The sequence below is a fragment of the Epinephelus fuscoguttatus genome, linkage group LG19, assembly GCF_011397635.1.
Source record: "Epinephelus fuscoguttatus linkage group LG19, E.fuscoguttatus.final_Chr_v1".
Taxonomy (NCBI): domain Eukaryota; kingdom Metazoa; phylum Chordata; class Actinopteri; order Perciformes; family Serranidae; genus Epinephelus; species Epinephelus fuscoguttatus.
Genome location: NC_064770.1, coordinates 21,326,032 through 21,348,772, shown reverse-complemented (window position 1 = coordinate 21,348,772; position 22,741 = coordinate 21,326,032). Strand labels below are relative to the sequence as shown.

Below are 22,741 nucleotides of genomic sequence, written 5' to 3'. Positions count from 1 at the left end.
AGTGTATGTCCATAGGTGTCCCCTGCGCTGCTGCCGCCGTCAGCCCCAAAACCTATGGCCATGTCCATAGGTTTAGATTTTAGAGGGGATGCAGGGAACACTTCCTCCTAAATATTTCAACATGTGCATTCATCCCCTCCCAGTAAAACATGAAAGTAGCAAAGACGATATTAAAAACATTTACACCATAAATCAATGCAAAGAAGGCACATATTGGTGCATAAAAACTTTTTTATTAAAGAAAATTAAGTCTTTAATGCTGAAATTTTCTGGCCTTGGACCCCCAACCCCACCTTTTCACGTGTCCCTCTCAGTGATGCTATGAAATCTACACCCTTGCCTATGTTCATGGCTCTTTATGGACATGAAGAACCTCCAAGGATCTGTAGGCCTCCATTGAAGCTTCTGTACTGTTATTAAGACCTCTTACTTAAGTAAAAGCATCAATACCTCAAGGTACAATTACTCCACAACATGAATTCAAAGTTCTTACTTGAAGGGATAGTTCAAGAGTCTTCATCACAGACTTTGAGATTCACAGTTTGAAACTTAATATTTACAGTAAGATTTTTATTCACTTCTCCACAACAACTAAACCACAGTCCTGAGTATCGGTACCTGAGTGATCCTGTTCGCTGGAAAACTTCCACTTCTGCTGGACTGATCCATCACAAGTCTTTGCGAAGTACCTGGAAATAAATGCGGGGCCTTCAATCTGGTAAAATTAGACAAACATTGCAGGCTATAATACGGATCATCCTACTGCCACAGGAAATTAAGACTAATGGTATGGAAAAGGAAGGCTAGGAAGACATCTGGATCAAATACATCGTTGCCCTGTCTTGATAACCATGTAATACAAACTTAAGTGAACAGTGCAGGCCTGTGTCAGTGTAGAGAGCAATGAGATTTAGCACAGGGCCTGAAGTGCTGAGGTTTTTAGGTTGCATGTTTTATGTTTACCAAAAGCTGTAGTAGGTGAACTAATCAGTGAGTCACAAATTGTTTTCAGCTGTTCTATCAGGTAGTTAACAGCAGGTAATTCACCACAGAAATTTACCAGGTGTTGGTTAACAGACACAGGGGTAGTAGGTCGGTAAATATTACGGACACATACCAATATATTTTTCCATGCACGTTTTTGTCTCAGACGTGAACTCTTTAATCTAAGAATCTGTGGCAAGTAGCATGACATAACTTTAACTACCATCACTATACAAGTTGCGTTAAGTTACATGAGTTGGTAAACGTGTGAGATCAGGTAAGACAGGGGAGCAGGACAGTGTTTGCTTTATTTACCTGTTTTAGGTTTATTTTTCATGTACTGTATATTAAGTCTTCATCCTTCCATCCGTCATTTTCTGCTCATCCAGGATGGGTCATGGGGGCTAAGCATGGCATTCCAGACGTCCCTCTTCCCAGCAATGGTTTGCAGCTCCTCCTGGGGGATGCCAAGGTGTTCCCAGGCCAGATGAGATATACGATTGCTCCAGTGTTTTCTTGATCTACCCCAGGGACTTCTACCATTTTGATATGCCTAGAAAACCTCTAACGATAGGCACTAAGGAGGCATCCTGATCAGATGCTCGAACCACCGCAACTGGCTCCTATCGACGCGAAGAAGCAGCCATCGTCTCCGAGTTCCCCCTCGGCTGTTTAAGCTCCTCACACAATCTCTAAGGCTGAGGCCGACCACCCTACAAAGGAAACTCATTTTGGGCACTTATATCCTCAATCACATTATTTCAGTCAATAATCAAAGCTCATGACTATTGGCAAGGTCTGGAATTGTAGGTGGGCCGATTAATCGAAAGCTTTGCCTTCTGGCTCGGCTCCTTCTTTATTACTGCCGATGTCGCAACAAACCGCCGATCCATCTCACGCTCCATTCCACCCTCACTCGTGAACAAGATCCTAAGATACTTGAACTCCATCACTTGGGGCAGTAACTCTCTCCCAACTCAGAAGGGGCAATCCACTGTTTTTCAGCAGAGAACCATGGTCTTCGACTTGGAGGTGCTGACTCTCATCCCGACTGCTTCAAACTTGACTGCAAACGACCCCATTGTGTGCTGGAGGTAACGGTCCAATGACGCCATCAGAACCACATCATCTGCAAAGAGCAGAGCTGCAATTCTGAGGTCCTCAAACCGGACACTCTCCTTCCCCCGGCTGCATCTTGAAATCCTATCCATGGATATCACAAACCAAATTGGTGTCAAGGGACAATCCTGGCAGAGGCCAACACCCACTGGAAACAAGTTTGACCTAGTGCTGAGTATACGGACACTGCTCTCACTTTGGTTAGTCTGAATCTACCATAGACCTGGGGCCTCATTACAGAATATTCCTAACTCTAACATCCTATCTTCTCAGTTAAGGATGACATTTAGGATTTTTGGTATTACAGAAACATGTTTTCTAACTGCATTTAGGGAGAAATCCTGTCTTGTCTTGGAATAGGAATTTAGCTGTTGGAGATCCATCCTAACTTAGAGACTTTTTAAGTTAGGAATCCTGAGTTAGGATGGCATAGACCCTGTCCTAAATTCAAATGACTAATGAAAGGGATGGCTGCAGCGCTGTTGTAAGGTCTGTATGAAAATGACAATGAGAATGGGGACCAACATAGCCACCAAATTATAATAATTGAAAGCCGATTCAAAACATTTGTTGATGCTTTAAATTTCCCCATCCATGTATTAATTGGTATATATGTATTTTATCGACGTGTAATGTTCGGCTCTGGAGAGGGCGACAAGGAGGCATTGGGCTCAGCTAGTGGACTTACATATCACAAAATTTTTTTCTTGTTATGGGACACTTCTAGCCTAATAGAGACATAATCACATCCCTCCAGTTTTAGCCTCTTTACACTGGCTCCCAGTATGTTTTAGATTTTAGGATTTTACTGATTAAGGCTCTTCATGGTCTCTCTCCTAGCTATATCTCTGAGCTCTTAGTGCTGGACACACCAGGATGTACTTTGAGGTCCTCGAGCAGAGGTGTTTTGTCTGTTCCAGGGGCCCGGCTGAAAACTAAAGGGGACAGAGTGTTTGCTGTCAGGGCCCTGAGGCTCTGGAACGGTCTGCCCGAGGAAATCAGGTCGGCCGAGTCAGTGATCTCTTTTTAAGGCCCTCCTTTAAACATACTGTTATCAGCGAGTCTTTCCTGATTTTAGTTGAGTTTTAAGTTCATTTTACCTGTCGTTTATTTACTCTGTTTTTATATACTTAAGTGCTTTATCAGTTCTTTTAAAAGTTGTTGTTTTCACGTCTTGTTTGTTTTAATTATTGACTTTGTAATGGTTCTGAAAAGCGCTGTATAAATACAGATTATTATCACTGTTATTATATAGGATGAGTGCTGATTGAAAACTCAAATTTAAAGCTCTAGTTAGGATTTCTTGGATTAAGATGAGAGACAGGATAGGACAAAGCCACGAGTTTAGGAATTGCTTGTGCAACAAGATAGATTTTTCCTGTCTTGAAACTTAACGAAAGATAGGACAAGCAGTTAGGATATTTTTCTACGAGGCCCCTGATCACAAAAAACTAATTCACAACAATAAAACATTTGATTCTGTTAACATGAACTTCTATTATACTACAATAGAAATCAGAAATCTAACAGTACGTCGCTTGTGAAATGTTAATTTGATTTTACATTACAGATACTACAGAGGGCAATTATGTCAACCAACAGTGTGGAGTCACTACTGAGGAGCACAGACTAAAACCTTTAAGGAAATATTACAAATCTGTACACAAATAAAAGCTGACCAGAGGCGTAGGAAGAAAAATTTAATAGAAGACAGTAAAAAAGACAGTGTAAATAAATAAAAAAAAATGCTGATCTAATTGGTAAAAAAAAAAAAAAAACAGTTTCCAGCCTCATAAAATAACAAAAGCATGGATACTTTAGTAGTTACAGTGTTAATGTGCTGCAGTTTGTTTACAATAGTGCAATATAATAGATACAGTAGTTAGAAATAGCTACAATGAATATAAATCTGCCACAACCAGGGTGTTGGACACTTAGGAGACATTTGGAGTGCTTCTTGACAACAGTTCAAATGCGGTCAAACGAGGACTCGGCTTATACCACAGACAAAATGAATTCGGCTATCAGATTGTGCTGCAGGGTGATAGTTAATGTCACAGTTTGAACATATTTGTGTGGGTGAGGGAGATGGCCTGGCCGACGGCAGTGCTTCTGCGATAAACATCTGATGTGACTGCAGCGCATAACAAGAGAATTTCACAGTTTAAAAAACACATTTAAACATCACATTCTGCCCTTTTCTCACTATGATTATCCTTTTCTTCAAAAACTGTTACTACAGTTCATTCCTGCTGGACTCACACTGAGACGGAGGCCTGAGCGTGGACAGAATAACCCCACCTCCGCTCTTTAATGAATTCTTATAATGAGAGATAGGCAGATAAACGTGACGACTTGAGGAAGAAGGAATGTCAGTTATTTGGTCTGTTGATAACAAAAGAGAACTCCCTGGGACTATTTAATAACTAAGTCTGGCAGTGACTACTACCAGGCATAGTTTAGGAGAAAATATCTCTTACAAATTAAATAAGGCCACGACACAAAACAGACAAACTACAGTCTCTTCAAAAGCAAACACTAGAAGCCAAAGGAAGACAGATATGCTTGTGAAAGCCCCAAACTATTTGGATGCAAAAGTGTTTGGCAGCTCAGGTCCTGTAAAAACTTAAGTTAAACCCAGATCAAACGCAGAGAGATTACTGTGAGGAGACGACTTTTGAAAGCTTGGTTAAAACACTGACATGTCAGAGCCTTGCTCCAAACGTTGATGTTTACAGTGCAGATAACCTTCCAGTATAAACAGCCAGGGTTTTCTCCTACAGAGGTGTGAGCTTGGTGGCAACGGGGGGAGATGGCTCAGGAAAAAAGGTGACAAGTGTGTGTGTGGTGGCAGTGGTGGTGGTGGTGGGGGGATTATAGCGTGTCTGGGTGGCCGGGGGGGTGGGGGGTGAGTAGAATAACAAGCTAGATGAGGAAGAGGACGGTGCGTGTGTGCTTGTGACAGTTGGTGTGAAGTACAGTGGGGGGAGGGGGAGCAGACGGGATGAGATGTGGCTAATTTCTAAAGCTTGTTTTTTTTTTTCTGTGTTGTTTTCCAGTTTGCTGCACCTTAACAGTCGACTCTGCGGAGACTGGACCTACTGTAGGAGTTCCTGCGGGAGAAAAGCAAGACGATACAGAATGTTTTACTTCAAATGTTTTGGGTTATTTTTTTGTGAAAAATGCATCTAAAAAACCTGTGAAATCAGTTTGGGGGTGTTATCAGATCAATATTGAATTCTGTGACACTTTATCTGTTATTTAGACCTAAAGTTTGACACAGGAAGTGAAGGCATTACCACAAAAACTGTCAATAATGTCTTTTTGTGGTGTCCTTCTACATGCCTGCATCAATTTGAATGAGTATCTTTTTTCAAAGCATAAGAATGAGGTAGACCTATCTCCAAGCTCTGTCAGCAATAGATGAAGGTGTGGACGCACAAATAATAATTCTGCTATGCGGATAAAATGCTCTGGCTTGTTTGTATTGATTTAAACTAACTGAAATGGTGTTGGACAGCGGTAAGCCCAGGATGCAGCGACCATTCCCATAAAAGGAGGCGAGCACTTTCAATTTAAATGGCTAAAAAACAGTGACAAAAGTATGTCAGCTGTGCGACTCAACTGTTACTGATAAGAAGACAAACATAATTTGATAACTGTTGCCCCAGAGGTGAAGCCTAACTACGCTTAAGCTCTGGACAAACTCACTGGACCAGTTAAGACCACATTTGATTTGGTGGCTGCATGTGGCTCTTGCAAAACAGTCAGTGTCATTGGGGCACGGGGTAAAAAGATGTGGCAAATCAACACCGACTGGAAGTGTCTGAAAACGCATCAGCATCAGGCATGACGGTCCTGAGAGTTGGAATATGAGCTTTTCAAAATTGTTACATCCATTGTAGATCTTTGCCTTATTGCACGATCCAAATCTTTGTCAAAATTTGCCATTTCAGCTTGAAGCTTGTTTCCTGTAGCAAAAGGGATTGTAAATATGGTGACATGCAGATAGCGGAAGGAAAAGAGAAAGCCGGCCTGAACAGTCTGCCAATAGCAGGCTTACAGCCACTGTCAACATCTGGTGAGTCAGGCTGAGTTAAAACCACCTCATCATTTAATTCAGATCAATATAAGAGACATTTTGTGTCAATATAATGTTTAAGCGTCTATTTAGAGTTAGTTTAATCAGCCTGAAAGAGCATCTACTTCCTAAATACACATTTTGTCCTCAGTACGAAGGCATCTCTCTGGCAGGTGCTGTTGACTGTAGGTCTGCTTTTGATTATGAAGCAGCAGTCCTCAGACCTTCACATGCAAACACAGAGCTGATGCCAAAAGCAAATGAAAACAAAAAACATATGGTGATAGTTTCCGTGGTCAAACAGGCTACAATACCTCAAGAACTGCACCGGCATTTCTCTTATATATGAATGTTAACTCTTTGAGAAAGTGTCAGTTTCTAACTCATTGAATTTTGTGCGCACAGACACATGTCTATGAGTCTGTGACCTGGAGTGTGATAAAGTTTGGTTTTAGGTTGCTCTTTTGTTGGTCTGATGGAGTTGGAGCGGCAGCATGAGCTCATTTTTGTGTGTGTCAGTGCGTAGGCGAGTGTGTGTGTGTGTGTGTGTGTGTGTGTGTTTAGTGTCTCAAGTTACCGTTGTGTTTGCGTAGTCTGAGCTGGCAGGGTTCTGTATAGCTGGGGGATCTTGCGGTTGATGAGAGGACCCAGAGCTTCTTTCAGTTTATTGTAGTTCCTCTCCAGCTCTCTGTGGTACTCCTTCTGATCTGGTCCAATCAGGGCTTTATTCTTCCTCAGGGCATCCTCACACCTGCGCGAGAAAGAGCGGAGGAGACACAGGCAGTTGGGGGTTTGTTTTTATTAGTTACACAGCAGTCTGCGTCTGGGCCGTGGAGTGTGTCATCACCTCTTGGTGAAATCTTTAAAGCAGAGGCGCAGTTTGTTGTGATGGCGAAACAGCTTCGGGTCATCAGGAATGTCGGAGAGAAAGACCTGCGCCACCTCGAGGGGGCCCTGCGAGGGGGAGAAACTGTTACATATCTGCTGAGGAATGTCTGTCGCTGCTTTAAACACTGACCCAGACTTTCACCCTCATTTGGAATGGATTAATATTCCAGCAGGATGTGGAGTTTGGACATTTTTAATACATTATGGTTATACATCATCAGTTGCAAGAATCTAAACCTGGTTGACAGTGGTGCCAACGCAGCCCTGCAGCACCATCTGCAGCATCTTGGCGTCAGCAGGGTCTTGGTTTGTGGCGAAGGCGAGCTCCTGAGTCTTCTTCTGCATGTCCTCAATGGCCACCTCCATCGGAACAAGAATGATCTGGAGAACCAAAGACAATAGAAATACTTTAATTTCCTTCCTTATGCACTACATTAATTTAAAGAGACAGTTGAGCCAAAAATACATATTTTCTTCTCTTATCTGTAGTGCTGTTTATTCTATTGATATTAGACAAAATTGTAAACTCGCTTGACTCTGTGTCCGTCGTCTTCAGCCTGATATTGTGTCCACTCTAATATCTCTACAGCTGATATCTGCCAACACTCGGCAACTCACACCAAAACAATCTAGAGTAATAAACAGCACTACAGGTAAGAGGAAAAATATGTATTTTTGATTCTGTCCCTTTAAAAACCGGCCAAAAATCCCTCCAGGGCAAACACCTACCTCCTCCTTGTGGATAACATTGATGCGTGTCTTGATGTAAGGGAAGGCGTGAGACGTTGTGAGGATGCTTTTGCGTTTGTACTGCTCATTCAGGTCGCCGTGGGCTCGGCCGTCCAGAGTGAAGGGAGTGCAGTACATGAAAGTACGCAGGTTGTAGTTCTTGTCGAAGTAGGTGATTCTTTCCTTTAGCTCGTATGTGTCGAAGTATGGTTCAACGTAGGTGATCTGGAGGTAGGCCTGAAACAAGCACAATACAGTCATCAGTGCACTTATAACTTTTGCAAAATTTCTATTGATATATTATTAGTCACACAGTGCCAATACATGTATGCTACCTTGTTGGGATCCAGTTTGTTTTTGTCCACTGGGTTGGAGTCTTTGATGATTTCAACCGTCTCATCCCCAAACCTCTCTGAGTAGAACTCCTGCGCACCAAAGAGATTCATCTTTAGAAATATGTTTTACCATGAATCACTAGGACATCTTTATTAGTATCCTGATGAGTTAACATGCCTCAAGTCTGTGGGAGATCTCGGCTAATTTGGTGATTGATGGCTCCTTGTAGACGAACTCTTGCTCATCCAGGTCTCCAAAGCGGCAGCCATAGAAGCCCACTCGGAAGTAGGTCCCGAACATTCTCTAAAGACTAAAGACGGGATGAAAACGTGAGATTATTTCCTGAGGAACCTTGGACAGTTTAAATATGCTAAAAAAAAAAAAGCAACACTTGGAAAAATAATAACATTTTTGATGCAGAGAAGCTGCTGTCTATCAGATCTCAAAGATCAGTATTGGGGCCAATCAATGCCTTTTCTAACTGATCGGAATTGGGTATACTGAGCTATGTAGACTGCAATTGGGAGTGCAATCATAAGAGCAGAGGCTGCATCCCGCCTGCAACGAAACACCACCACACCAGAAACGACTGCAAAATGCACTACGAGACTGTTCATTTTTGTTATTTACTTAAGTTACGAGCACTCATTTAATTTCAGCTCAGTGTAAGAGTCTCTTGTGTTTTGTTGTCATTCATGGCGCACGGTGTTTCACTGCCCTGCTCAGAGGAGAGGCAGAAAGTGGTGCAGAGTTTATGACAATAAGCCAATAAGGGAAATTCATTAACGTAATCTGCGCAAAAGATGTACAGACGATAAACACTCAGTGGAATACAGTTCTTTCAGGTAACTCAGGCAAAGGCTGCACTGAAGCAACAAACCCTAGAGCTGTGGTTCCCAACTGGTGGGTCGCAGGTCCATTCTGAATGGACCGCAAGTGACTCCCAACTGTGTCATTTGTTAAAAAAAACCAACAAAAAAAACCCAACAAAAAACAACAACAACAACAACAACAACAACAACAACACAGAGCTTTTATTTTAGCACTATTTTCTGCTGTAGAGTGAGTGACTAACAGACAGCTACTTAACAGAGACAGCAAACTGGCTCAAAGACATGGGCAAACTCAAGTATGACGCTGAATGTATTTAACTGTGTGGACCTTGAACTAATGGCCAAGGAGAAATCTGGACCCCGTGGCTGGACCAGTTGGGAACCAGTGCACTAGAGGATACTCTCTTAAAGAGACAGCCTTGAGAAATTTCCTCGAGACAGCAACAAGGCCAAAAAGATTTAAGAGAGTTTGTTTTTTATATTATATGTGCTAGGATTGGAAGCAAAAACCTCAACCAGGACTTCCCTACTCATTACATGTTTTTTGTTTTTTTAGATTTTACACCCTGTTGCTCATTTTTTCAAGCAACACAGATGAAGAGGCTACACTGACATATCTCTTGTTACTTTAAAAAGATGACAGAATATTTTCTGATAGAAGAGCAGCTGTTGTAAGACAAAGAGAAAATATATATATCTGGGCTGAAATGTAATTCCCCACAGTAGAAGGGTGGAAAAAAGGGATGGAAACTGTTTTGCAACAGTGGTTTGACTATGTCAAAGTGTGAAGGCAAGGTTTTTTTTTATCACTCACCAGAAACAAGTCATTCACACAGAGCGGGAGGAGACAACAAGCAATGGGGAAGAAAGAAAACACTGTCAATACAAAATACAGGGCTGAATTAGCTTTACTTAAAATGTAATATACTCAATATAACAAATTAAGATATTACCTCCCATCCTGAACTCTGGAAAAGTTAAAAAAAGGACACATGTAAGAAGGAATCCAGGATAAATCTCATTTTCTCACAAGCACTCACAGCCCTGGGTCAAACTGTCGACTCACTTGGTTATAGACTTTGTTGAAGGCGTCCTGCAGCTTCCCATGGACAGTGGCCAACTTTTTGAAGTCTCTGTTGGCTTCGTGGATGGGCAGCAGAATCTTGTACACTTCATTTATGGCTTCATACATGGCGGCCTGGTGTTACAACACAACAGAGAGCCAGTTTCACACATACCGCCCGATCACATATCACTCCCTTCAGCCATGTTAATACTGTAACCTTGCGCTGTGCTAACATACAGTCTGTCACCATGCGGTTGGAGAATATGAGTCGTACCATGTTAAAAGAGGCAGCTGCTTGCTCCAGGAGGCCCACCAGACCAGACTCGCTGAAGTACTTCCCAGCACAGATTCCCTCCTCCTCTGGAGACAGGACGTCATCGGATACGGCCGACTCTTCCAGCACGTTGGAGGAAATATTCTGAGAGAGAAACAGAGAAGTTGGAACAAACATAAAACTTTTTATGTTTTTTTATGTGTTATGTTTTTTTTTTCACCAATAGCAGTGCTCCAGTTTTGTGAGTCCTCATATAAAACAGCATGCACTGACCTGAAACGTGACACAACCAATTGGCAGGTAGCGACAATCCTCCAGCATGTTGAGGTATTCTGCCACCAGCGCTGCGCTGTGGACCAGACAGTGGGCAGCTTCGGCATGGTTCCCTCTCTCAGAGTGTTTTCCTGCCATGTTCTGGAGCCACGTCAGACGCAGGTCGGGAGAATTCTGGTAGCCTTTTGCAATCCTGGAGAAAAAAACGAGTAAATATCACATATTTTATTTGTGACACTTCATTGTTGTATGCAGGCCTTATAAATGTGCATAACAGTACCTGTACATTAGGTCAATAAGCATCTCCGGATCCTGCTGATGCTCTTTCATCTTCACAGTGTCAGTAAGAATCATGTGCAGGTTGAACACCAGATCCTGGACCTTTTTTAAAGTGCAACACAGCACATTAGTAAACAAGTCTCATCCACTCTAGCAGCTCCAGATGGGACTTTCCACAGAGGCTGTTACATACCTGCTCTGGGAAGGGCGTGTCGCGTAGCTCCAGGTCTTCCTCAGCATACGTCAGGATTGTCTTGAGCGAGTGGCGAAGATGCTCCTCGTTGAAGTTTTGTGACGTTCCCACCAGCGATGACAGGGACATTGTGACTTGCATCTTTACACGTGCAAAGTTCTGATTCAAAGGAAAAATCAGGACAGATTATAATTCAAAATTTTAATACAGCACCTATTCCTCAAACATCCTGTATGTGTCCTGCAGATACATTTTTTTTTACTGGCCAGGGTTTCTATTTGAAAAAATTGCCACTGGTCCACGTGTCCTAAAGATTTCAATGTCCCCGGCAGATGGAAGAAATGCCAGTCAAATATCATCTTTGTTTATTGAGCTTAAAAACAACTGAAAGTACTGTTAACTGTCTGATCAAAGAAGCTCTTACTGAGAGGGGTGGCGATTTGATGCTCTGGTAACATTTTTTCGATGGAAGGAGCAAGAACAAAGCATAAGCAGGGCAGCAGGTGTTTTCAATCATGTTTTGAGCTTTCCTTTCGCAACACGTGTAGTAATTGTCATGAAGTTGTGATAGCTCTGTGCAAATGGTTTTTCCTGCTGTCTTTATAGTCCTTTGTAGCCGTCTAAAGTCCTGAGCAGTCAGGTTGCCAAACCACACGGTAATACAGCATGTTGGAACACCTTCAATACCACAGCGATAAAAGTTCACTGGAGTTTGGTACTTATTTCAACTGTTAAGATGCCTCAGAAAATGCAGTCTCTGTTGTGCTTTCTTGAGGATGCAGTTGGTGTTAGTTGACCATGTGAGGGTGTCTGAGATGTGTATGCCAAGAAATTTAAAGCTATCATCAATCTAAAAGATGACCCATTAGGAACAGGAGTGAGAGTGTGACAGTTGCCACCTTAGTTGGTTTTTCATCGTGAAATGAGGAGGAACAGGTCAGAAACAACGTCTGACAAAACTTGCAATTAAACTAATTTGGTTGCTGATTTTGGCTGCACATTCATTTAGGACATTGCTTTATAAATGGGAATTATTTTGATCAAGCAGTTTGACCTGAGATATTTAATCAATATGTTGGACTTAAACAAATTTTCCCGACTTACCGGAAACCCTGGCATGTCCCTGGTTATGAAAAGAACATTAAAATACAAAAGCTCTACAATGACTATATCTTTGATAATGTCCAGACTTACATTTCCAATCTCAAAGTTCTGTCTCATGAGCAGGTAGAGAGAGGCGGAGGCGTGACTTCTGACAGAGCCGACACTACTGCTGCAATGACGCAGGAGACGCAGGCACAGGTCCGCACAAAGCTCCGTGTCCTCTTCAAACAGCATCTCTGGAAACTACACACACAAACACACTCTCTCACTTTGTATACTCATCACAGAAATAAATTGAAATAATTTTGTTGCTTCCGCTAGAAAGTGTTAAAAGGACTCTATAGTTCAATGTTTAAGAGTGACTACAAGTATGGAGAAAAATTACAGGTGTGTTATTGTGATTTTTCAAGCTGCATTAATATTAGATTGTTAAAAAAAAACTGTAACAGAGACATTTGTACCTTGAAGACCAGAGCCCTTTGTGTAGTGAAGCAGTGCTGCAGGAAGAGGGCGCTCTGGTTGCCTGCCATGCTGTGGAGGAGCACTCTCAGTACTCCACCCAGAACACTCTCCTTCAGCTCTGACGCCACCACAGTCTGACAGAGAGACATCAAATTACAGCAAGCCAATCCTACATGAAATGGAAAGTACTGTGTGTGGTGACGATGATGACTTCTTTACCTTCACTACAATCTCCAGTGTGTCCAGAACTATCAGAGAGGCCTCAGTCGCTAAGTTCCCATCCACCACAGACTCCTGCTCCACCTCAGCTTTAGTCCTGGAATAGGTGTTATTTTACAACCATCAGATGGATGAAACCACAGCACATTATACCCTGATAGTGATTTAAATACACAATATATAATTTCTGATGCTAGGGGTGTCTGAATCAAAACAATAACCAAAGACAGACTTTGATGATGATGTGAAATGGCATGGGATCATGGGAGTTGTTGTTTTAATGGTAAATCTATATGACGTGACTCGGACGGAAAATCATGTTCACAGATGAGGAAATGTATTATAGATTTACTCAGTTCATGTTTAGTCACGTTATGTCATTTCATTCTGATGACATAGCTGCAACTAATAAAACATTAACAAACTAATTTTCCATTAGCATTAGAGGAGTCAACTACCCACACAGCTACTGTCATTAACGTTATGTGGTGAATTCAATAGTGGGGCAACCTGGCTCTGTTATTCGTAGTCAAAACAATCATCTCTAAAAGCGTGTTGAACTGTGTCAGAGGCCTGTAGCAACTCCAATTCAGCCAGTATAAACACTGGTGTCGGACCAGGACTGCTCTGACTCCCCACCGCATCAGCAACCTTACTGTTCCTTCAGTTACAGAAGTTAGACTCAGTGCTGCCACTGGCTACTAGCTCGCTTTGGCCCCCCTGCACTGGGGTTTGTGCTTGCTGAAGTGGAGTTGCTACAGCCAAGCCTCCACAGTTCTGGAGGTCCGTCTCCAGAGCTGTGGTCCACTCTACACCAGCAAAATAGCTTCCTAGGTGGGAGGTGGAAGGCAGAGGTATTGGAGGGTGAGCTAGCTAGCTTAGCTCATCTAGCTTGTCTCATTTGTGATCTGATAAATGGAGAGATAGAGCAAGAGTGGGGCAAGGAAGGGCTGGAAATAGATAACCAATATGTGGCGATCAATGTCTATATTGTGTTGCTGTAAATAGCTCAATGTATGGGAAACCAGTGTGTAACACTACCATACACATTAGCTCCGTGTCTGGCATGAGCCACTTTTCATAGTAACAAACTGTAGACCGCTGGATCATAATTCAAATATTGTATCAGTGTATTAGGTCTCGACTAGATTACTGCACTGCAAAAACAATGCTGTATTTATATTACCGAGTATAATTTTGTGACATTGTATGATTTCTTCCTCCCTCTCTGACATATCATGAGGTGCTTCCTGTGTTTCCCCAGAAGTTACGAGCAACTAGAGAGGATAGAGGGGATATGACACCACTGACAGGGGACCAAGTGAAATGCAACATGTCTTCAATAAAATTACAGATTTCTCTGGGTTTGAACATCGCTGGAAACATCTGGGATAATGTAAGTACACAACTCGACAAAATATTTAACTGAGGTGCGGTTATTTTTAGACATTTTTATGCGAAAATATCTTTAAATTGCAAGTCCGAAATCTCTTCACAATTAATGTAAAGAACATACTTGTCTACTCTGTCTGTATTCTGTTTCCAGTGAGTGACATTCTTCCTCCACCTAACATTCTCCTGGCTGCCGTAGGGACTCCTTTCTGGAAGAGTAAACAAATAACAGTTTCCATGAACACCAATTTAGAAACACCTCAAACAAACACAGCTACTGACACACACACAAACACACGCGACCGCGCTCTCATGTAATTACCTCGACAGCGGCGGACCATCTCTTGACGAGCCCCAATGGTGCCCAGTATGGCCTCCTCCAGTCTGGCCTTCATGTCCTGAGACTTTTTAAACGTCAGGCTGTTGATCCTCTCCAGAGCTTTCTTCCCCTACAACAACCATTGAATATCACAGGACAGGGACAAACAACAATTAAACAGATTACAGAAGAAGATTATTTGGTCAAATAAATTTCAGTTAAATAAAAACCTCCAGCAGAAATGAGAGGAAGCCAACTGTGTATCTACACAAGCTCGACTAAACAACAAAACTACAGCAAGCTGCACTGCTGATAAATCAAGCAACTTTATTGAAACAACAACTGACATATCTGTGATGATGTTTTGTAGCTCTGGCACGTCCAGATTAAATTGGTTTCGACCATGAGAGTCTTTTACACCCAATAGGAGTAAAAGACTCTCATGGTAGTGACACCGTCAGGTTAGTGTACCTTGTATTCAAAGCAGGAGACACAGAGATGCAGCAGATCCAGCAGGCGGTTGATTTGCAGTACAGACAAATCAGACACCCATCGCTCCAGGAGAGCAGCATCTGCATTCTTCAGCACCCACAGGAAACACACCAGCAGAGTCCTGCTGCACTCGGCAGACAGAGAGCTGGACTGGCGCCCAGCCTGGTGAAGACAAACACACAAACTCAGTGCCAGTCTTTTAATCTGCTTCAGTACAAAATGGCTGTTTACAGAGAGCTATAAAGGACAGAGAGCCACCTACAGGCTTAGAGGAGCAGTTGTACTTCAGAGAAGAACAAAAACATGGTGAAGAATGTAAACGCTTTTTGTCTGTGCGGAGTTAGAGAGAGACGAGAGTGATCGTCTGTTAAGCTGAGGCAGCAGCCTCCCACACAGAGGCTGATCTGTGACCTGTCAGTGTGTAGGGCCCGGGGGAACAGCCTGACCCCTGCCGCTATCACTCACCACCGTGGGCAGCGCAAACGGGTTGGCTTTGACATGCGGCAAAGGGGAGCCAGCAATCGCCATGGCAACAGACTGACTGATAGTGTTGCCGCTGTCTGGGTCAGCATCGTCAGTGTGGGCTGAGGCATGGCGGACCCGAGCAGGCGAGGAGTCTAGAAAGAAAGAAGAGAAGCACTCTCAGGTACAATAGTGCTGAAAATAAAAGCATTTGGCAAATGAAATAAATGTGCAGAGAAGGTGGATAGATATAACAATATCAGTGGAGTGCATATGTTTTCCGCTGACCAGAGAAGTCGTGGAGCTGATGCAATGTCTCCATGACGATGGGGATGAGAGGCAGGTAGAGCTGGGCAACATGGGCTTTAACCTGAGGGTCAGTATAACGAGGGTCTGCGTCATGGCTGCACAGCAGGGAGTGGACAGCACTAATGGCCTTTTTATGAAGGAAGAAAACCCTGCGGGTGACAGAAAAAGTATATCAGCATATTTTATCTGGTTCTCAGAACTTTATGCCAGGGGTGCTCAATATTTTCTAACTTAAAGGTCTACTTTTGATCATTAGAAAGCTCTGATGACCACTTCCACCCTCAAAAAAATCACAACATGACAAAAAAACAAGATGAAAACTGGGCTGTAAATATGTGTTATGCCACTGTCGGCTGTTTCCTTATGAAATGACTTTCCAACACACTCCGGCTGCTTTGTGTCTCCGGAGCTTTGATGGTTTTAGCACCTAATTTGACAGGATTCCACTGCATTCAACACATTGTGCCTGCGGCTCAGCATCACATCCTGCCATTAGGAATCCAGATTTAATGTAATCAGGGCATAGACTGTAAAAATAATGGACGTAGCTATTGTGCATCCATTGGTTTGTGGACACCAATTCTGAAGCCTCGAGTTTGACATTTTGGCCGTCGCCATTATGTTTTTTTGGAGCCAGAGGTGACCATAGGGGTGGATCTGACTGAGAAGCCGAGGACACTATCGGCAGACAGCCTGTCACTCAAAGCAGTCCGCCCTTAATTATGTGTAACTTTAAGCCTTAAAAAATGTAAATGGGTGAGATATATAAAAAGTCACCCCCGTACAGTGGCATGAAGGTAAATTCACTAGAGAGACCAAAACTGCTTTTGTACCAGCTCATAGATATGTTTATTTCTGCTGTAAAGATGGGCATTTTAACATGGTGGTATATATTTCTTTACTCTGTTTTGAAGCCAGCCTCAAGTGGCCATTCAATGAACTGCAGTTTTTGGCACTCCTGCATTGGCTTCAATTTTCAGCCTCAGAGGTTGCCGCTTGGTCATGACTGGCATGATGATATTCAAACTTGACTGGTCACTGAAATTATGCAGTTCGATTTGACATTTTTCATTTATGTGAAGTCTTGAGGACAAAAAATACAAAATAACTAGCTTTATAAATTACACCCCCCAAAAATTGTTTAACTGAATCAAACCAGTAGCTAAATGTTACTCTGAGGCCCTGGCTGCTTTATGCTATACTGTATGTCCTTTTAAAGTTCAAACTGTGATGATCCTTGCGGGGAAACTGAAAGAAACTCGTCGTAAATTACACTAATCAGTGCCTACCCTTCTCCTTCAGGATCAAGGATGAGAGAGAGCTCAGTAAGCAGCAGGCCAGACAGGAAGTGCTGCTGGCGGAAAGGGACGGAGAGCTCAAACATGGTGGCCACACCCTGATCCTGCACCATACTCGAAAACGCTGAACTCTGTGGATACAGATAGGAGGGTGAAGATGAGCTAGAAGGATATAAGAGTATGAAAACATTTAGGAGCCAATTAAATCAGTTGCTTTGTATTTTCCAGCCTGCTCCAGTACCTGAGAGGTGGTGGAGGAGGTGGAGGGGGAGGGGGAGGCTGGAGGGCTGAGAGTGGAGCACGGCAGGTTGAGGGTGACGTAGTGCTCGTGGCTGCAGACGATACGAGTGAAGTCCACCCTCAGGGCATTCAGAGAGCTGGGGTTCTGTGCTGTGTGAAGCTTGTTGGCAATCTGTTTAACACATAAGTTTGAGACTGTAAAAGCTGTTGCGAAATATGTGTAGGAGGATTGGGATTTAAAGTGTTTGACATGAAAGGAAAACGGGAAGTGGAGCAAGAGGCACCTGTTTGTAGTAGGTGCGGATGAGGTTGAACACAAAGCCCCGGTCCATGAGAGACAGCAGGTCATTCAGGAAGAAGGCCAGACTGCTATTCAACCTCTCCACAAGCTCCACATCCTGAGAGACAGAGGGAGATATTCATCAGGGGAGAGAGGAAGAGGATGGGAATGAGCAAGATAAAAAGGAAGATATGCTATCTGGTCACTGTACATTGGCTTATTTAAATGATACCAATAATAATCAAGCATTGGTTAAGAAACAAGGTTGAGTGAAAACAAATGGATTTCCAGCAGTTGATTTCTTGAATTGCTTGTAGTGTACCTTGTGGTATCGACTGGCGATGTCTGCACTGATGGCACACACAAGAGCAGCAATGTCATCCACAAAGCGGTCCGGAAAACGCTGACGCCTCGCAATGTCCAATTTGGAAGTCAGGAACAAGTGATGGGTCATGCTCTTTGTCTAAAGGAAGGGCAAATAAGAAAAATAGTCATTAAATCAAAATATCACCTGTCCTGCTACAGTAGTTCCTATAGTATAAGGCTTGTTTTTGTAGTGTTCTCTTCAGACTCTTAATCACGTAGTGTAAAATTAATATAAATGTACAAACACATACTCACCATAAGCTGGAAGAAAAACCAGGCCTGTTGCAGCGCTGCTTCCCTCACTGTGCTGGTGCTGACCACCCACTGCAGAGCCAGCTCCTCATGGAGCAGCTACATGGGACCAACACAGAGCTAATTTTAGCTTACATGGGCAAACCATTTTAGAAACTAGATGAACTCGTAAGATTTAAGTGGCTATTCATGCCATTATCCAAAATACGTAATTCTCCTCTTACCTGTAGTGCTATTTATCCATCTAGGTTGTTTTGGTGTGAGTTGCAGAGTGTTGGAGATATCAGCTGTAGAGATGTCTGCCTTCTCTCTAATATAATGGAACTAGACGACACTCGGCTTGTGGTGCTGAAAGCGCCAAAAAATACATTTGAAAAACTTAACAGCAATGTCTCTTTCAAGAAATCATGACCTGTTTACTCAAGATAATCCACAGGCCTTGTTGTGAGCAGTTTCATGTAGGAACTACACTACACCCAACTACACCCACCCACCCACCCACAGAAGGAAGTGTGCATCTACTCATGTACGAAATACTCGTGCTTGTGACAGTGTGAGATGTAAACAATTATGTCGTCCTCCTTGGCTGAGCTGTAACATTAGCTGGCCAAGTGATGCTAGGTGAGGAAGCAGTAGATGCATGCTTCCTTCTGATACAGTCCGCAGGTGTGGTTTAGTATAAATTTTACAGCCCCCAAGTGAAACTGCTCACAACAAGGTCTTAGATTTGCTTGATTTCCCGGGTCATGATTTCTGGAAATAGACACCGCTTTTGAGTTTTCTAAATGTCTTTTTTTTGGTGTTGAGTACCATCTAGTTCCATTTTAGTTGAGAGAAGGCAGACATCTCCAACACTCGGCAACTCACCTTAAAACAATCTAGATTGATAAACAGCACTACAGGTAAGAGGAAATGAATGTATTTTTGATTTGGGGGTGAACCGTCTCTGTTAACTGGTGTGTGTTTGTTTTTACGAGATGCAAGCTATGAGCTTTATCTGTTGTTTGTAAACAATGACAGTGCAATTTTTTGATAGTTTGATAGTTAGTCACTAATTCAGGTAAAACAGCCTGAAATTAAAAAACTTAATTAAAATGTTTTATCAAGTGATAAATTACTAAGTGAACAAAGTGATGGTAAAAATAAATCTAACACACTCATCAGTAAATCTGCCAAAGATTGAGTCCTGAAATCTTTGGACAAAAGACTATTAAATGTCAGTGTTTCAACAAACAAAATAATCACACCATCTTACAGAGAGACACAATTGTTAAAATGTCATGAGTGATGATGAATGTTAATGGCACTGAGGGTTGATGAATGTTAGGACATCAGAAATTTGTTAGTCATGAAGAATGTCACTTTTACAGTTTGTTATCACCAGTTTTACCTTCTTGGTAATCTGCCTTGTGGGAACTGAAAACAAGGCCACGCTGTCCAGAAAGGCAGACATGCGATTGCAGCTGCGGTCGTTTGCCTGACATGGAGTGACGGTGAGGTGAACACACAGAGATGAGGACAAAGTGATGTGAAAATGGGTGAATGGAAATGGATGGGTGGCCAGAGAACTCTCTATGAACTCTGGAAAGAAATCTGACGAGCCCCAGGCAGAGAGTATGTCTCTCGCACACAACAAACAGATATGGTGTATTAGTCGGCGGTTAGAGGATGAATTGTGAAACACGGACAAGATGCAAAAGGTGAGACGGCTAGCACATGTCTAGTAGAGTGAGGGGCAGACAGAAGCAGTCACAGACACGATGCCTGACAGGTGAGGTAGGAAATGACCCATGAGTGTTGATCAGAGATGGTTCAGGATGGAGGTGGTGAAGGTGAGGAGGAGGAGGAGGAGGAGGAGGAGGAGGAGGAGGAGGAGGAGGAGGGATGTGGCACCTGCTTGAGCTCACAGCTGGAGTTGGGATTTCGGCGTAGCACAGATCTGGAGCCCCCGGGGGCATAAGCAGAGTTTACCCAGGAGTGGGAGCGATCAATGCCCTGCCATAAGCCACCAGAGACACACACACACACACACACACACACACACACACACACACACACACACACACAACACATACACAAACACACAGTGCAGGAAGAGGCAAGGGCACAGTGAGTAAAGGGAAGGTTTTTACCACACATTATTTTTTTAAGAATAAAAACGGGAAGACACAAAGTAAGGAAAGGGACATGGAGTGTAGGAGAGGGAGGAATGAATCGGCAAAGAAGGCAGGAGAGGGGAGAACAAAGGAAGGGCTGGAGGTACTGAATGAAACACAAGGGACAGAGGCACAAAGCATAATTGCATCTTTGACACAAGCAGCATCATTAACAGTCAGCACAGAGTCATCAGTCAACCTGAGCTTATTGAATCTGCTGTGAAGAGCCGAGACACTGTCATTACAACAAAATAACAGACTGATATTGGATAAACAGAGAGTGAGAATTTGTCACAAGGGGTACCATAAAACAGACTTGATCATTTTGTGCTGCCGTTTCTTTTTAAATCTACTCTACCAAGATGAGATGAGACGATTTACAAAGGAAATGAATGTGCACATTAAACAACAAATGCTTGTGAGAACAAAAGTTAGCGTCAATACACAGCAGATGTCTAACAAAACATAAGAAGACCAAGAAATATATCATTTTAAAAGCTCAGCTTTAAAACGAGAACCAAGTATTTTACTGCTTTTATGACTTTCAAAATAACTTCCAGAAGTTCCACACACATTAACTACAGAAACAGCTCCAATAGGAATGACACATTTTGAAAAACAGGTGCAGCTAACCTTGCTCCCTATGATCCTCTGCACCTCCTCATCAGGAGAAACTGGAGTGCTGGCCAGATCTGGGTTGGAGTTGCTGATGCTCTTGGAGCGGGACAGGTGGAGGCTGCTTGGACGGGCTGTTGCTCTCGATATGGTGGCGTACTGCATAGGCATCTCATAGGACTGCGTGCCAGCTACTCACGGAGATGGACGAATAGAAATGTCACATGGTGAAATATAAGCAAGTCAGCAGCCATGTGCCTGATCAAATGACTGCCAGTCTTTCTGCTTCACAGATACAGACTGCCCACAGTTCAGAGAGGTGACTCACCTGTCGGGGGCAATGTGGGTTCAGCAGTTGGCAGGCGGAAGCAGTAGTGGATGTAGGATGCCAGCAGGTTGTTGCGACCGTGCTGGTCTTGGTTCCCCTCCAGGTTCTTGTGTATCTGGTTGACCAATAAAGCCATGGTTTCGAAGGCAGCCCTACCCAGGTTCACTGTGGGCAAATTTAGAGTGAACTCAGCAAGAGGCAGAACTATTGCTGGGAAAACTAAAATTACTGCCTTCTAGTTGTATGCCTCCACTAGGGGTGGGCGATATGGCCCTAAAACAATCTCACAATATTTCAGGGTATTTTTACAATAATGATATTCTTGATGATATGACAAATTAATAAAAAAAGTATTATTAATTTAAGAACATAGAATTGCAACAAAATAAGTGATAACATTTTAAAGTTTGCCTTCAAATATTCAGTAAAAACTAAACAGAAATGATCTCTCATTTCTTTAGTCTGTAAACAACAATAGTAACTCAGAGTAAAATTCAGATTCTGTATGCAATATTAATAGTCCAACAAAATAAAATCTACCACAAATTACACATTTAAACAGCTCCTGTAGTGTAAAGAGTTATTCCCTAATCAAGTAAAAGTGTTATACTGCATAAGTTGAATAAGGGCCTATAAAGCCGATTGAAATGCATCTATATGTGTTAAAGCACTGTTATACATGTAAGTGTTCACGATACAGAGTTATGAGCTGACATTGTATCCACACTAAAGAGCACAATATAACCTATCATGTTCTGTATAATGATGACACACACACACACTCAAATGTTTGTATTACCAGATGCACATTTAAAGGTTTATATTGCATTAGAGCACAAGGGGCTGCATAAAAAAGTCCCTAAGATTCACATGTTTTTTAAAAAATAAAGTGAAAGCAAATCTAAAGCTAAGGGTGGAAGATTTGGGAAATTCCAGGCTCAAAATGAAAGTGATACACCATTAGAAATGGGCCTGTTCATGATTGGACAAAAAGAAAAAGGTTGCCACCAATAGCTTTAGATTGAAGTGGGATGGATTAGCAGAAGGAGGTGGAGACTCTCTGGGGCTTGACTCATGAGTTGTATGTGTTGAAGCTTGTGAACACATTAAACTCGATTGCATCGGACTCTGCCTGTCTCCAGTGTTTCTTTGAGTATTAATTGGCTGAATCCAAGGTACCAGATTGACATCAGAGGACAACTGAGAAGCAACGTTGAGGACAAGGTCGGGAGCCTACAGGCCCAATTCCAGGCACCGATTTTTGCTTCTTCACTACCACATACAAAAAATGTACCCTTGGATCTGTATATATAAAACAACAGGTGATTTCCTTCTCTTTTAGCAAAGTCCTAAATGATTGAGTTGTTTTTTTCCACCTGGACCTTTATTTCT

At 42.6% G+C, this 22,741-nt stretch overlaps 1 protein-coding gene across 3 annotated transcripts in view; it reads right to left on the bottom strand.

Moving 5' to 3' along the window:
* Window positions 1-3,790: 3,790 nt before the first annotated feature.
* The window catches only part of LOC125880038 (dedicator of cytokinesis protein 7-like), a 36,110-nt gene continuing 17,159 nt past the window's right edge, over window positions 3,791-22,741 (bottom strand). Inside the window, exons 21-50 of one of the 3 annotated variants that reach the window (XM_049562247.1) lie at window positions 21,350-21,514; window positions 21,040-21,212; window positions 20,144-20,245; window positions 19,641-19,727; window positions 18,254-18,349; window positions 17,955-18,095; window positions 17,637-17,750; window positions 17,354-17,524; window positions 17,104-17,243; window positions 15,794-15,963; window positions 15,509-15,660; window positions 15,023-15,205; window positions 14,555-14,681; window positions 14,357-14,441; window positions 12,841-12,937; window positions 12,621-12,755; window positions 12,250-12,402; window positions 11,056-11,214; window positions 10,864-10,964; window positions 10,584-10,776; window positions 10,311-10,454; window positions 10,037-10,168; window positions 9,924-9,938; window positions 8,315-8,440; window positions 8,137-8,226; window positions 7,802-8,038; window positions 7,310-7,453; window positions 7,032-7,138; window positions 6,762-6,935; window positions 3,791-5,216 (exon numbers count right to left, since the gene is read on the bottom strand). In XM_049562247.1, coding sequence (XP_049418204.1) covers window positions 5,174-5,216; window positions 6,762-6,935; window positions 7,032-7,138; window positions 7,310-7,453; window positions 7,802-8,038; window positions 8,137-8,226; window positions 8,315-8,440; window positions 9,924-9,938; window positions 10,037-10,168; window positions 10,311-10,454; window positions 10,584-10,776; window positions 10,864-10,964; window positions 11,056-11,214; window positions 12,250-12,402; window positions 12,621-12,755; window positions 12,841-12,937; window positions 14,357-14,441; window positions 14,555-14,681; window positions 15,023-15,205; window positions 15,509-15,660; window positions 15,794-15,963; window positions 17,104-17,243; window positions 17,354-17,524; window positions 17,637-17,750; window positions 17,955-18,095; window positions 18,254-18,349; window positions 19,641-19,727; window positions 20,144-20,245; window positions 21,040-21,212; window positions 21,350-21,514 — 3,956 coding nt within the window. In that variant the 3' untranslated portion in view covers window positions 3,791-5,173. The remainder of the gene's footprint in view (window positions 5,217-6,761; window positions 6,936-7,031; window positions 7,139-7,309; window positions 7,454-7,801; window positions 8,039-8,136; window positions 8,227-8,314; window positions 8,441-9,923; window positions 9,939-10,036; window positions 10,169-10,310; window positions 10,455-10,583; window positions 10,777-10,863; window positions 10,965-11,055; window positions 11,215-12,249; window positions 12,403-12,620; window positions 12,756-12,840; window positions 12,938-14,356; window positions 14,442-14,554; window positions 14,682-15,022; window positions 15,206-15,508; window positions 15,661-15,793; window positions 15,964-17,103; window positions 17,244-17,353; window positions 17,525-17,636; window positions 17,751-17,954; window positions 18,096-18,253; window positions 18,350-19,640; window positions 19,728-20,143; window positions 20,246-21,039; window positions 21,213-21,349; window positions 21,515-22,741) is intronic. The other 2 variants (XM_049562248.1, XM_049562249.1) reach the window with 2 other exon arrangements.